This window comes from Melopsittacus undulatus, assembly GCF_012275295.1.
Source record: "Melopsittacus undulatus isolate bMelUnd1 chromosome 24 unlocalized genomic scaffold, bMelUnd1.mat.Z SUPER_24_unloc_1, whole genome shotgun sequence".
NCBI classification, from domain to species: domain Eukaryota; kingdom Metazoa; phylum Chordata; class Aves; order Psittaciformes; family Psittaculidae; genus Melopsittacus; species Melopsittacus undulatus.
Genome location: NW_022993935.1, coordinates 79,835 through 93,785, shown reverse-complemented (window position 1 = coordinate 93,785; position 13,951 = coordinate 79,835). Strand labels below are relative to the sequence as shown.

At 53.0% G+C, this 13,951-nt stretch overlaps 2 protein-coding genes and 1 long non-coding RNA gene across 3 annotated transcripts; 2 read left to right on the top strand and 1 right to left on the bottom strand.

Annotated features, from left to right (window-relative positions):
* The first annotated feature begins 41 nt into the window (after positions 1-41).
* Positions 42-856, top strand: LOC117438073 (fukutin-related protein-like). Its single transcript, XM_034073483.1, is given in 5 exon segments — positions 42-63; positions 66-152; positions 155-427; positions 430-534; positions 537-856. Coding segments are annotated over 5 exon segments (807 nt in total).
* A 370-nt stretch (positions 857-1,226) lies between these two features.
* LOC117438075 (AP-2 complex subunit sigma) lies at positions 1,227-7,373 on the bottom strand. The gene is made up of 5 exons (XM_034073484.1): positions 7,335-7,373; positions 5,976-6,125; positions 3,870-3,983; positions 1,938-1,997; positions 1,227-1,375 (listed from the first exon to the last, which is right to left on the bottom strand). Exons 1-5 carry the CDS (start codon positions 7,335-7,337, stop codon positions 1,274-1,276), a joined length of 429 nt encoding a protein of 142 aa, XP_033929375.1. The 5' UTR covers positions 7,338-7,373; the 3' UTR covers positions 1,227-1,273.
* A 689-nt stretch (positions 7,374-8,062) lies between these two features.
* On the top strand, positions 8,063-13,869 carry LOC117438076 (uncharacterized). Its single transcript, XR_004550638.1, has 3 exons — positions 8,063-8,076; positions 9,278-9,347; positions 13,840-13,869. It is a non-coding gene; the product is annotated as an uncharacterized lncRNA (long non-coding RNA).
* Positions 13,870-13,951: the final 82 nt, after the last annotated feature.

Below are 13,951 nucleotides of genomic sequence, written 5' to 3'. Positions count from 1 at the left end.
TCCAATGGGAAACCCAAACCGAGCTGGAAACCCAGCGGCTGATGCGGGATCTGGGAATCAAACGGGAAGTGCTTCCGACGGCCGGGAACGCTGGTATGGATGCGGGAAGGACACGACCCGCTGCTTCGGGACCATCCATGCGGGAACACCCCAAACATCCTGACTGGGCGCTGGACCCCCCCCTGCTGCCTGCGGGCGCTGCGGGAGACCGCTCGGCACGTGGTGTCCATACTGGAATCATCCGGAATCCGGTACTGGTTGGAAGGGGGATCCTTACTGGGAGCCGTGCGCACGGGGGACATCATCCCATGGGATTACGATGTGGATCTGGGGATCTACAAGGAGGACATCGGGAAGTGCCGCTGGTTGGCGGCGGCCGCGGCCGGGAACGCGGTGGAGGATCCCGAAGGATTCCTATGGGAAAAGGCACCGAGGGGGAATTCTACCGGGTGCATTACAGCCGGAGCAACCGGCTCCATGTGGATCTGTGGCCCTTCTATTCCAGAGGGGGGGTGATGACCAAGGACACGTGGTTGGGCACCGGCAGGATGTGGAATTCCCGGAGCGGTTCCTGCAGCCTCGGGAGCCCTTGGAATTCGTGGGAATGATGATGATGGCACCAAACAGAGCTCGGGAATTCCTGGAGTTCAAGTTCGGGGCTGGAGCCATCGAGAATCCCGAGTATCCCAATCCCAGTGTTAAGAGGATGGGGAAGGAGTGGAGGGGGAGATGGGGAATTCCGGGATACAAAGGGGTTGGGATGAGGAATCCTGGGATACAAATGGGTTGGGATAGGGAATCCCAGGACACAAGGGGTTGGGATGAGGAATCCCAGGACACAAAGGGGTTGGGATGAGGAATCCCAGGACACAAATGGGTTGGATGAGGAATCCCAGGATACAAATGGGTTGGGATGAGGAATCCCAGGATACAAATGGGTTGGGATGAGGAATCCCAGGACACAAAGGGGTTGGGATGAGGAATCCCAGGACACAAAGGGGTTGGGATGGGGAATCCCAGGAATCCTGTCCATGTGTGTCCCCCATTGACAATAAAGCCTCTTGTGCCCCCCCCCTTGTCCCCATCCCTTCTATGCCCCCCCCATCCCCATCCATTTGAGCCCTCCCAATGGCACATGGGGGGGGGGGCTCTGCTCCATCACAGCCACGTTTATTCACAGCACAGGGATGGGGGGGGGGCACATCAAGGACACCAGGGTCCCCCCCCCCGGACGGGTCCATGTGGGGCAATGGGGGGGGGGGTTGGTCCCAGTTCACTCCAGGGACTGGAGCATCAGGAGCTGCTTGAGGACCTTGGTCTGACTTGTCTCCCGGATCTCCCCCGCCAGGAACATCTCGTCCACCACCGTGTACACCTGCACATGGGGGGGACCCATGGATGGGGGGCAGGAGCCATGGATGGGGGGCAGGAGCCAGGGGTGGGGTGGGACCCATGGATGGGGGGCAGGAGCCAGGGGTGGGGGGTGGGACCCATGGATGGGGGGCAGGAGCCATGGATGGGGGGGGACCCATGGATGTGGGGCAGGACCCATGGATGTGGGGCAGGAGCCATGGATGTGGGGCAGGACCCATTGATGTGGGGCAGGACCCATGGGATGGACAGGACCCATGGATGTGGGGCAGGACCCATGGATGTGGGGCAGGACCCATTGATGTGGGGCCGGGACCCATGGATGTGGGGCAGGACCCATGGATGTGGGGCAGGAGCCATGGATGGGGGGCAGGACCCATGGATGTGGGACAGGACCCATGGATGTGGGGCAGGACCCATTGATGGGGGGCAGGACCTGTGGATGTGGGACAGGACCCATGGATGTGGGACAGGAGCCATGGATGTGGGGGGGGGACCCATGGATGTGTGGGGCAGGACCCATGGATGTGGGGCCGGATGGGACTCATGATCCCCCCTTTGCTCACCTTATAGAAGTTGAAGACGAGGTCGAGCTCGCAGACGTTGTGGAAGTACTCATTGAGCACCTATGGAGGCATTAATGAGCCTTAATTGAGTGATTAATAAGTATTAATTAACTTTATTAATGACCACTAATTAATAATGATGTCAATTAACTTATTAATGGACATTAATTAATTAATTAATTTCTAGTGAGATTTAAAGTTAACTTATTAAGGGCAATTCTTTAATTAAAGTTATTTGGCTTAATAAGGACCATTAATTAACAGTCATTAATTTGTTAATGACCATTATTTAACAATTGATGAATGGCTACGAGATAATAATTTATTCATAATCTCTAATTAACATTAAATTATTAATGACAAATAATTAACATATATTAAATGATGGCCATTAATGTTCATTTAGTGATGACCCTTCGTTAATGTTAATTAATCTGTTAATGGCAATTGATTAAATAATGCTAATTAATTTATTAATGTCCATTGATTAAGTAGCTAATGTAATTTATTAACAACAAATAGTGGTCATTAATGACAATTAATGTCAATTAATTTATTAATGACCATTAAGCAATTAGGACCATCAGTAAACTCATGTTAATTGACATATTAATGACCATTAATCAACACTCACTTATTACTTGGCATGGCTCAATTAACATCCATTAATTTATTCATGACCGTGTATTAATGTTAATTAATGACCACGTATTAACGCTCATTAATTTATTACCATGTATTAACGTTCATTAATTTATTAATGATCATATATTAACACTCATTAATGACCATGTAATAACGCTCATTACAGTGTCCACTTATTGACACGCACCAGCCATGCATTCCAGACCCTCAGCTGGGTGAACGTGTTCCCTGATCCCATCCATCCCATCCATCCCCGATCCCAGCCCCATTGATGCCCCCATTGATACCCCATTGATGCCCCCATTGATACCCCCATTAATGTCCTCATTGATGCCCGCATTGATACCCTCATTAATGCCCTCATTGATGCCCCCATTGATGCCTCCATTGATACCCCAATGATGCCCCATTGATACCCCCATTAATGTCCTCATTGATGCCCTCATTGATGCCCCCATTGATGCCCTCATTGATACCCCATTGATGCCCTACATTCATACCCCCATTAATGTCCTTATTGATGCCCTCATTGATGCCCCATTGATACCCTCATTAATGCCTCCATTGATGCCCTCATTGATGCCCCCATTGATACCCTCATTAATGCCCCCATTGATGCCCTCATTAATGCCCTCATTGATGCCCCCATTGATGCCTCCAATGATACCCCAATGATACCTCCATTGATACCCCCATTAATGTCCTCATTGATGCCCTCATTGATGCCCCCATTGATGCCCTCATTGATACCCCATTGATGCCCTACATTCATACCCCCATTAATGTCCTTATTGATGCCCTCATTGATGCCCCATTGATACCCTCATTAATGCCTCCATTGATACCCTCATTAATGCCCCCATTGATGCCCTCATTAATGCCACCATTGATGCCCCATTGATACCTTCATTGATGCCTTCATTGATGCCCTCATTGATGCCCTCATTAATGCCCCCATTGCTGCCCCATTGATGCCCCATCGATACCCCCATTGATGCCCCCATTGCTACCCCCATTGATACCCTCACTGATGCCCCCTTTGATGCCCTCATTGATGCCTTCATTGATACCCTCATTAGTGCCCTCATTGATGCCCTCATTAATGCCCCCATTGACGCCCCATTGATACCCTCATTAATGCCCCCATTGATGCCCTCATTGATTCCCCCATTGATACCCTCATCGATGCCCATTGATACCCCATTGATGCCCCTTGATACCCCCATAGATACCCCATTGATACCCATTCATGCCCCCATTAGTGCCCGGTAACGGTGCTGGCCTCACCTCCACGAAGTTGTGGATGGCCTCCAGGTAGGCGAGGTTGTTGTCGGTCACATCCACACAGATGCAGAAGTAGAGGCCAGCATAGCGACGGTAAATGATCTTGAAGTTCCGGAACTGGAATGTCGGGAATAACCGGGATTAATGGGATGGGGGGTGGGGGCAATGGGGGTGATGGGAACAATGGGGGGGATGGGAACAATGGGGGGGTGGGGGCAATGGGGGTGATGGGAACAATGGGGGGAATGGGGGTGATGGGGGAATGGGGGTGATGGGAGGATGGGGGTGATTGGGGTGATTTTGGCCTCAGATCCCAGGATTTTGAGGTTGGATCCTGGGATTTTAGTCTCGGATCCCAGGATTCTGGGATAGATCTCAGGGTTTTGGGCTCAGATCATGGGATTTTTTGGCTCGGATCCTGGGATTTTGAGTTCGGATCCCGGGATTTTTGCTCAGATGCCAGGATTTTGGGTTCAGATCCCAGGATTTTGGTCTCAGATCCCAGGATTTTGGTCTCAGATCCCAGGATTTTGGATTCAGATCACAGGATTTTGGATTCAGATCACAGGATTTTGGATTCAGATCACAGGATTTTGTGCTCAGATCCCAGGATTTTGTGCTCAGATCCCGGTATTTCAGGCTGGGATCCCTGGATTTTTTGCTCAGATCCCAGGATCTGGGGCTGAGATCCCAGGATTTTGGGCTCAGATCCCAGCATTTCTGGCTTGGATCCTGGGATTTTGTGCTCAGATCTCAGGATTTCAGGCTCAGATCTCAGGATCTTGGGCTCAGATCCTGGAATTTTGGTCTCAGATCCCAAGATTTCGGTCTCAGATCCCAGGATTTTGTGTTCAGATCTCAGGATTTTGGGCTCAGATCCCAGGATTTTGGGCTCAGATCCCAGGATATTGGGCTCAGATCCCAGGATTTGGGGCTCAGATCCCAGGATATTGGGCTCAGATCCCAGGATTTGGGGCTGAGATCCCAGGATTTCGGGCTCAGATCCCGGTATTCCAGGCTTGGATCTTGGGATTCTGGGACAGATCCCAAGATTTTGTGCTCAGATCCTAGGATTTCAGGCTTGGATCTTGGATTTTAGGCTCAGATCCTGTGATTTTGGTCTCAAATCCCAGGATTTCGGGTTCAGATCCCAGGATTTTGGGCTCAGATCCCAGGATTTTGGTCTCAGATCCCAGGATTTCGGGTTCAGATCCCGGTATTCCTGGCTCAGATCCCAGGATTTTGGGCTCAGATCCCGTTATTCCCAGCTCGGATCCTGTTATTCCTGTCTCAGATCCCAGCATTCCGGTCTCAGGTCCCATTATTCCCCTCTCAGATCCCGTTATTCCCAGCTCAGATCCCGGTATTCCCAGTTCAGATCCCAGTATTCCCAGCTCAGATCCCGTTATTCCCAGTTCAGATCCCAGCATTCCCAGCTCAGATCCCATTATTCCCAGCTCAGATCCCGTTATTCCCAGCTCAGATCCCAGCATTCCCAGCTCAGATCCCAGTATTCCCAGCTCAGATCCCGCTATTCCCAGTTCAGATCCAGTATTCCCAGCTCAGATCCCGTTATTCCCAGTTCAGATCCCGTTATTCCCAGCTCATATCCCGTTATTCCCAGTTCAGATCCCAGTATTCCCAGTTCAGATCCCAGTATTCCCAGTTCAGATCCCATCATTCCCAGTTCGGATCCCAGTATTCCCAGTTCGGATCCCAGTATTCCAGTTCAGATCCCGGTATTCCCAGTTCGGATCCCGGCATTCCCAGTTCAGATCCCAGAATTCCCAGCTCAGATCCCATTATTCCCAGTTCAGATCCCAGTATTCCCAGCTCAGATCCCAGTATTCCCAGTTTGGATCCCAGTATTCCCAGCTCAGATCCCGTTATTCCCAGTTCAGATCCCAGCATTCCCAGCTCAGATCCCAGTATTCCCAGTTTGGATCCCAGTATTCCCAGTTCGGATCCCAGTATTCCCAGTTCGGATCCCAGTATTCCCAGCTCAGATCCCATTATTCCCAGCTCAGATCCCAGCATTCCCAGTTTGGATCCCATCATTCCCAGTTCAGATCCCAGTATTCCCAGTTCAGATCCCAGTATTCCCGGTACCTCCACGAAGTTGGTGTGTTTGGCATCCCGCACGGTGACCACAGCATGAACCTCCTCAATCAGCTTCTGCTTCTCATCATCATCGAACTGCATGTACCACTTGGCCAGACGCGTCTTCCCTGCCCGGTTCTGGATCAGGATGAAGCGGATCTGCCCCGGGGGGGGGCAACAACGGGATGGGGGGGGGGGGGGCAAGAACGGGATGGGGGGGGGGGGGCAAGAACGGGATGGGGGGGGGGCAAGAATGGGATGGGGGGGGCAACAACGGGATGGGGGGGCAAGAATGGGATCAGGGGGCAAGAATGGGATTGGGGGGGCAACAACGGCATCGGGAGGGGGGTAAAATGGGATCAGGGGGGCAAGAACAGCCATTGGGGGGGCAAGAATAGAAACAGGGGGGGTAAGAACGGCATCGGGGGGGCAGAATGGAATCGGGGGGTTAAATGGGAGTAAGGGGGGTGAAAGTGGGATCAGGAGGGGCAAGAACGGCATCGGGGGGGTTAATGGGATCGGAGGGGGAAATGGGATCCGGGGGTTAAATGGGATGGGGGGTAAGCATGTGCCATAGATGTTATATATATATCATATGCTTGCGTGTACTAGATATATATTATATATGTATTACATCTTACATTATTATATATGCTACATATAGCATGTATCATACATCTTATACATATATAGAAACATTATACTGCTCATGTTACAATCTGTTTATATAAATAAACATAAATATGATATATAACATATACATCATACACATAAGACATACAGAAAGCCATAACTGGCTATAGGGAGTCCTTATATGCCCCCTGTAATGTCCAATAGGCAGTCTTACATGCGCCTATATGTCCCATAGGGAGTGTTATCTATCCCCCCTATATAATCCCATAGGGAGTCTTGTATGCCAGCTATGTATAAGATACATATATGACAATGCATATATGTTACATATACATTATATATATTATCTTCACTTATATGACATATTATATATCTTATTAGTAATCTATAGTTTATATTGCACATTCTATAATGTATTATATATTATAATATATGCATATTACAACACATGTCATACATATATGCATATCATATAGATCTATAGGACACCGAAGGAGCCTTGGACGTCACCTCTACATGGTCCCTTCCATAGGGCCCCCCCTATAGGAACACTCCAATGGATGCCCTATAGGAGCCCCCCCTCCAACGCCTCTCCCCTATAGGGGGGACCCAACCCCCCCCAAACCCGCCCCCAATGGGGGCTCCCTATAGGGCCCCCTCCCCTATGGTCACCCCTATAGCCCCCCCTGCCCCCCCCCTCCATAGGGACCCCCCCCCCCCTCTCCCGTTCCTCACCATGGCTGCTGGTCCACGTGCCCCCCCCCGCGCTAACCGGATATCCCGCTTCCGGCCGCCGCGGGGCACGATGGGAGTTGTAGTTCCGGCCCCACCTCATAGGGCCACATTACCCAGAGCCCTTTGCGCCGACCGCGGAGTATGACGGGAGTTGTAGTTCCGGTTAGGGACTCATTACCCATGGGGCTTTGCGCTGAGTGCGGGGCATGATGGGAGTTATGGTTCCGGCCCCTCCTTATAGAGCCACATTACCCATGGGGCTTTGCGCTGGGCGCAGGGCACGATGGGAGTTGTAGTTCCGATCCCCACTCATAGGGCCACATTACCCAGAGTCCTTTGCGCTGAGCGCGGTGCACGCCGGGAGTTGTAGTCCTCCCCTCCCCCCGCGCCCTCCGCGCAGGCGCAGACCTCACACCCGTGCCCCCCCCTCACCGGACCGGGGGGGTCCCACCGTTAAACCGGAGGGGGGGGGGGGGGGGGGGGGCCGGTGTCCACCGGCGCATGCGCAGCCATAGAGCCTAACCCGGGTCGTACCACGCATGCGCAGCCCGTAGGGAGGGGTGTGTGTCAGCGCCCCCTGGCGCACGGGAGGAGCAGGAGGAGGAGGAGGAGGAGGAGGAGGAGGGAGGGGGGAGGAAGGCGCCGCCGCCGCCGCCATTACGAGTCCGATCCCGCCCCCGCCGCCGCCCCGAGGGGTGACCATGGCGCAGCCGCCGCCCGCAGCCCCCGCCCGGCAGCCACGGTGAGAGCCTCCCCCCCCCCCCCCCGTTCCGTGCACCGAGACCCCCCCCCCGGCCGGGAACAATGGGACCGCCCCACCCCCGCCCGCCGCACGGCCGCTGGGCCGGACCACGGCCACCCGCGGGGGGAGATGGGAGCTATGGGGAGCTATCTATGGGGGGGGGAGGGAGGGAGGCCCTATAAGTTATGGGGCAGGATGGGGAGCAACCACATTGGAAGGGGCCGTGCAGCTCTGTTATGGGGTGGGAGGAGGTTCCCCCCCCCCCATAGGGGTGAATGGAGGCGCCCCGGCTTTGGGAACGGGCCTTAAGGACCCCCCTTTGGGGGGGCTGTTCCACGTGGGGGGGGTGTATCCCTTCCCTTCCCCCCCCCCCCCATTCCATCCCTTTCCCTCTTGTCCCATCCCATTCCCAAGGTTTCCTCTTCCATCCTGTATGGAAGCAAACCCCAAACCCTCCCCCCCCCATTAACCACCCTTTGGATCCAGGGGTAAAGTACTGGGATAACGGGAATGGGGTTTGGTTGGGATGGGAAGATCCAATGAGGGGTTAATGGGAACGTTGGGTTTAAAGGGAATGGGGTTTAATGGGAATAAGGGGATTTAATGGGAATAGGGGTGTTTAATGGGATAGGGTGTTTAATGGGAATGGAGTGGGTTAATGGGAATAGGGGGGTTTAAAGGGAATAGGGGGGTTTAATGGGAATAGGGGTGTTTAATGGGAATGAGAGGAATATTGGGAATGTTGGGATTTAATGGGAATGGGGGTGTTATTAGGAATAGGGGGGTATTAATGGGAATGGGATGGGTTAATGGGATGGGGTGGGTTATTAGGAATGGGGGCGTTATTGGGAATAGGGGGTTATTGGGAATGTTGGGGGCTATTAGGAATAGGGGGGTATTAATGGGAATGGGGTGGCTTTAATGGGAATGGGGTGGGTTTAATGGGAATGGGGGGGTATTAATGGGAATGGGGGTGTTATTAGGAATAGGGGGGTATTAATGGGAATGGGGGGGTATTAATGGGAATGGGATGGATTTAATGGGAATAGGGGGTTATTAGGAATAGGGGGGTATTAATGGGAATGGGGGGTTATTGGGAATGTTGGGGGCTCTTAGGAATGGGGTGGGATTCATGGCAATGGGGGGTTTGTGCCTTTCTAATGGTGTCAATGGGGCTTTGCTCCGGTTCGAATCCCATCAGGAGCTGCTGGATCCCTCGGAGCCGCTGGGAATTGGGGCTTGAATCCAGGAGCTAAAGGCCGGATCCGCAGGTGAGGGCACCTGGAAGCTGCCATTCCATTGGGATTCCCATAGGGAAGCTCCATAAGGCTCCATCACAGGGATGGGAACCGAGAGGCAAATCCCTTTATCCTGCTTTTGAGCCCATCCGTTCCCAGCCCCATTCCCAAATGCTGGAATTTTCCCCCTTTCCCAACCATTGCTGTCATTCCAAGGGGCTCCAAATGGGAATTCTCCTTGCTTGGAAGGTCGCAAGTTGCCTTATCCCAACTCAGGGAATAGGATTTATGGAGCAGCACATCCCAAATGGCCACGCTCTGGCTTTTCCTTCCTCCTGCTTTGATCCCATTGGATTTTCCCCTCCTTTCCCATCCCCCTCAAGTCCTTCCCGGTGTCTCCAGATGGGTTTTCCCTCATGGCATTCCCAATCCCATGGGATTGGTAAATGGTGGCTCTGGGAATGTCCCATTGGGAAGCTCATCCTCTCCAGGCCATCCATGTTGTTCCATAGGGCTTGACCGGGATCCTTCCCTCCTTATCCTAAACCCATGGGGATGCTGCTGGATAGGGAATATCCAATGGGATTGTAAACCCCTTTGGGAAGCTCCAGGATCCATCCCTATGGCCGCATTTCCCATCCCACCAGTGAGCTCCAGGCCAACCCAAGGGCAATGGGGACCCCTCACTTTGGTTGGGAAAGGGCTTGGAGCTGGGAATTCCTCTTGTTGTCCTTCAGGGATGTCCCATTTATTTATGGAATGCTCTTGGGAATGGGGTGGGAAGAGGGATTTTGGGCCAGTTGCCATGGACATTGACCATGGTCAGCACCTCAATGGAGACCTGCACATGGACATTGGCCATGGTTAACCTCAATGGAGACCTGCACATGGACATTGGTCATGTCCAACCTCAATGGAGACCTGCACATGGACATTGGTCATGGCCATCACCTCAATGGAGACCTGCACATGGACATTGGTCATTGCCAACACCTCAATGGAGACCTGCACATGGACATTGGTCATGGCCAACACCTCAATGGAGACCTGCACATGGACATTGGTCATGGTTAACACCTCAATGGAGACCTGCACATGGACATTGGCCATGGCCAACACCTCAATGGAGACCTGCACATGGACATTGGTCATGTCCAACCTCAATGGAGACTGCACATGGACATTGGTCATGGTTAACACCTCAATGGAGACCTGCACATGGACATTGGCCATGGCCAACACCTCAATGGAGACCTGCACATGGACATTGGTCATGGTTAACACCTCAATGGAGACCTGCACATGGACATTGGTCATGGTCAACCTCAATGGAGACCTGCACATGGACATTGGCCATGGTTAACACCTCAATGGAGACCTGCACATGGACATTGGTCATGGTTAACCTCAATGGAGACCTGCACATGGACATTGGTCATGGTTAACACCTCAATGGAGACCTGCACATGGACATTGACCATTGTCAACACCTCAATGGAGACCTGCACGTGGACATTGACCATGGCCAACACCTCAATGGAGACCTGCACATGGACATTGACCATGGCCAACACCTCAATGGAGACCTGCACATGGACATTGGTCATGGTCAATGGGGGTGCTGGGACACTGGGATGGGTTGAATGGAGAAGCTTTGGCTGCTCCATCACCATCAAGGCCAGGTTGGAGCCACCCTTTGGAAGGTGTCTCCATTGGAACTGGGTGATCTCCAGCTGCTTCCCAACCCAAACCATTCCATGCTGTAGGTTGGACCGGGTGGTGCTTGGAGATCCCTTGAACCCAAGCCATATGGATGAGCTTCCCAAGATCCCATCCATGCTTCCCTCTTCCCATTGGAAGCTGTTCTCTCCTCATCCCATCCTCCCATCCCATGTCCAGAGCCCCTCTTGGACCCCCTTTAGCCTCTCTCCCTGCTCCTTCTCCATAGTAGAGGTGCTCCAAACCCTCTCCATGATGGGAATTCCAAGTGGGAATGCCGGTTCTGGGGGGGGGGTTAACCCCTGGCAATGGGTGAAGAGGAAGAGGACCCCACTGAGCTCGGGACTGTGGGATCCGGGATAACCAGCCCCAAAGTGGGATTGTGGGATAACCAGCACCAATGTTGGGATCCAGCTCTGCACATTCCCAGTTTTCTGCTGGAAAAGCCCTTTTGGGAAAGCGGAATTCCCTCCCTCTGAGCTTCCCTTCCTGCTTATCCCAATGTCAATGAGTAACTCCTGACTCAGGGATTTAGGGAGAAACCGAAAGTGAAGCCGCTTCCCATATCCCTTTGGACTTTGGTTCCTTTGACGCAGCCAAGTGGGAATGAAGTGGGAATGGGAATTCCCTCATCCCATTGCCAGCACGTGCGGAAATCCAGAGTGGGAAGAGGCTGGAAACTCCTGAATGAAGCTGATCCATAGGGATGATCCTTGGGGAATTCCATCCAACAATGGGGTTTGGACCATGATCCTGTCGCTTCGGTGTCCCAGTCAGTTGGGTTTTGCTGGAGCCAGCTTTCCTTTGGAATTTCCACTCTGGAATCCCATTGGCATCAATGGAAGGGGAAAAGTGGCCAAACCCCCTGAGTTGTTGGCAATTCCATCGGAATTCCCTCCTTTTTTCCCAAGGATTAATGTGGGAAGTGGTGCAGGATCCTCCTGTTGGACACTTGAATGTTGCTGCTTCCTCCTCTCCTGCTTTTGGGCTCGGGGGCTTTTAGCTCTTGCAGAAGCTTGGGAATGGGGTTGGGATCCATTGGGAATGGCTGGGGGAGATGCTTTGTTGGGACATGGGTGGGAAGATTTATTCCAGTTGGGAATGTGGCTCTACCCTGCTTCATCCAACCCTTCCCCATTGAACCCATTCCAGCATCCCCCCACCCCCAGACTTCCATAGCAGGTAAAGGGATGCTTCATTCCCCCCTTCCAATTGGGAATGCCGGCCAAGCCCGCCCCATTCCCTATGGATCCTTCTGGCTCCTCCCTCTGCTGCTGCCCTGTTCTGCTCCCATGGGCAGGAGGTGCAGGCCAAGACCTTCCCAAAGGAGAGGGTTGTGGTGGGAAGGGGCAGTTGGATGTGGTCGGATGCGGTTGGATGTGGTTGGATTGCGGTTGGATTGCGGTTGGATGTGGTTGGATGTGGTTGGATGTGGTCGGATGTGGTCGGATGTGGTCGGATGTGGTCGGATGTGGTTGGATGCGGTTGGATGTGGTTGGATGTGGTCGGATGTGGTCGGATGTGGTCGGATTGGTCGGATGTGGTCGGACTGTGGTTTGGATGCGGGTTGGATTGTGTTTGGATGTGGTCGGATGTGGTCGGATGTGGTCGGATGTGGTCGGATGTGGTCGGATGTGGGTCGGATACGGTTGGATGCGGTTGGATGCGGTTGGATGGCGGGTGAATGCGGTTGAATGCGGTTGGATGCGGTTGGATGTGGTTGGATGTGGTTGGATGTGGTTGGATGTGGTTGGATGTGGTTCGATGCGGTCGCGATGCGGTCGGATGCGGTCGGATGCGGTCGGATACGGCTGGATGCGGTTGGATGCGGCTGAATTGGTTGGATGCGGTTGGATGCAGTTGGATGAGGTTGCATGTGGTTGGATGCGGTTGGATGTGGTTGGATGCGGTTTGGATGTGGTTGGATGCGGTTGGATGCGGTTGGATGATGTGGTTGGATGCAGTTGGATGCGGTTGGATGCGGTTGGATGCAGTTGGATGTGGTCAGATGCAGTTGGATGCAGTTGGATACTGTTGGATATGGTTGGATGTGTGTTTGGATGATGTGGTTGGATGCAGTTGGATGTGGTCAGATGCAGTTGGATGAGGTTGGATGCGGTTGGATGCGGTTGGATGCGGTTGGATGTGGTTGGATGGCGGTTGGATGTGGCCGGATGTAGGTTGGATGCGGTTGGATGTGGTTGGATGTGTTTGGATACGGTTGGATGTGGTTGGATGTGTTTGGATACGGTTGGATGCGGTTGGATGTGGTTGGATGTGGTTGGATGTGGGTTGGATGTGGTTGGATGCAGTCGGATGTGGTTGGATGTGGTTGGATGCGGTTGGATGTGGCAGGATGCGGTTTGGATGCGGTTGGATGTGGTTGGATGTGGTTGGATGTGGTTGGATGCGGTTGGATGTGGTCAGATGTGGTTCGGATGTGGTTGGATGCGGTTGGATATGGTTGGATGTGGTTGGATGTGGTTGGATGTGGTTGGATGCAGTTGGATGCGGTTGGATACGGTTGGATACGGTTGGATGCGGTTGGATGCGGTCAGATGTGGTCGGATGCAGTTGGATGTGGGTTGGATGCAGTTAGATGCAGTTGGATGTGGTCAGATGCAGTTGGATGCGGTCGGATGTGGTTGGATGTGGTTGGATGCAGTTGGATACGGTTAGATGTGGTTGGATGCAGTCGGATGCTGTGGTTGGAGCCGGGATCTCCTTGGGTCTGGTTTGTGGTGTCAGGAGCAGGCAGGTCCCCATTAGGCTGCTTACAAGTGACAATTCCTTCCCTTCCTCCTAGGGCCAACACTCGGCTGCTCCATCCCGACCCTGCGACCGCCGCTCCATGCGGGATGAGGAGCTGGGATCCCATCATCCCCATGCCCTCCTGCCTTGAGCAGCCTCCTCCGCGG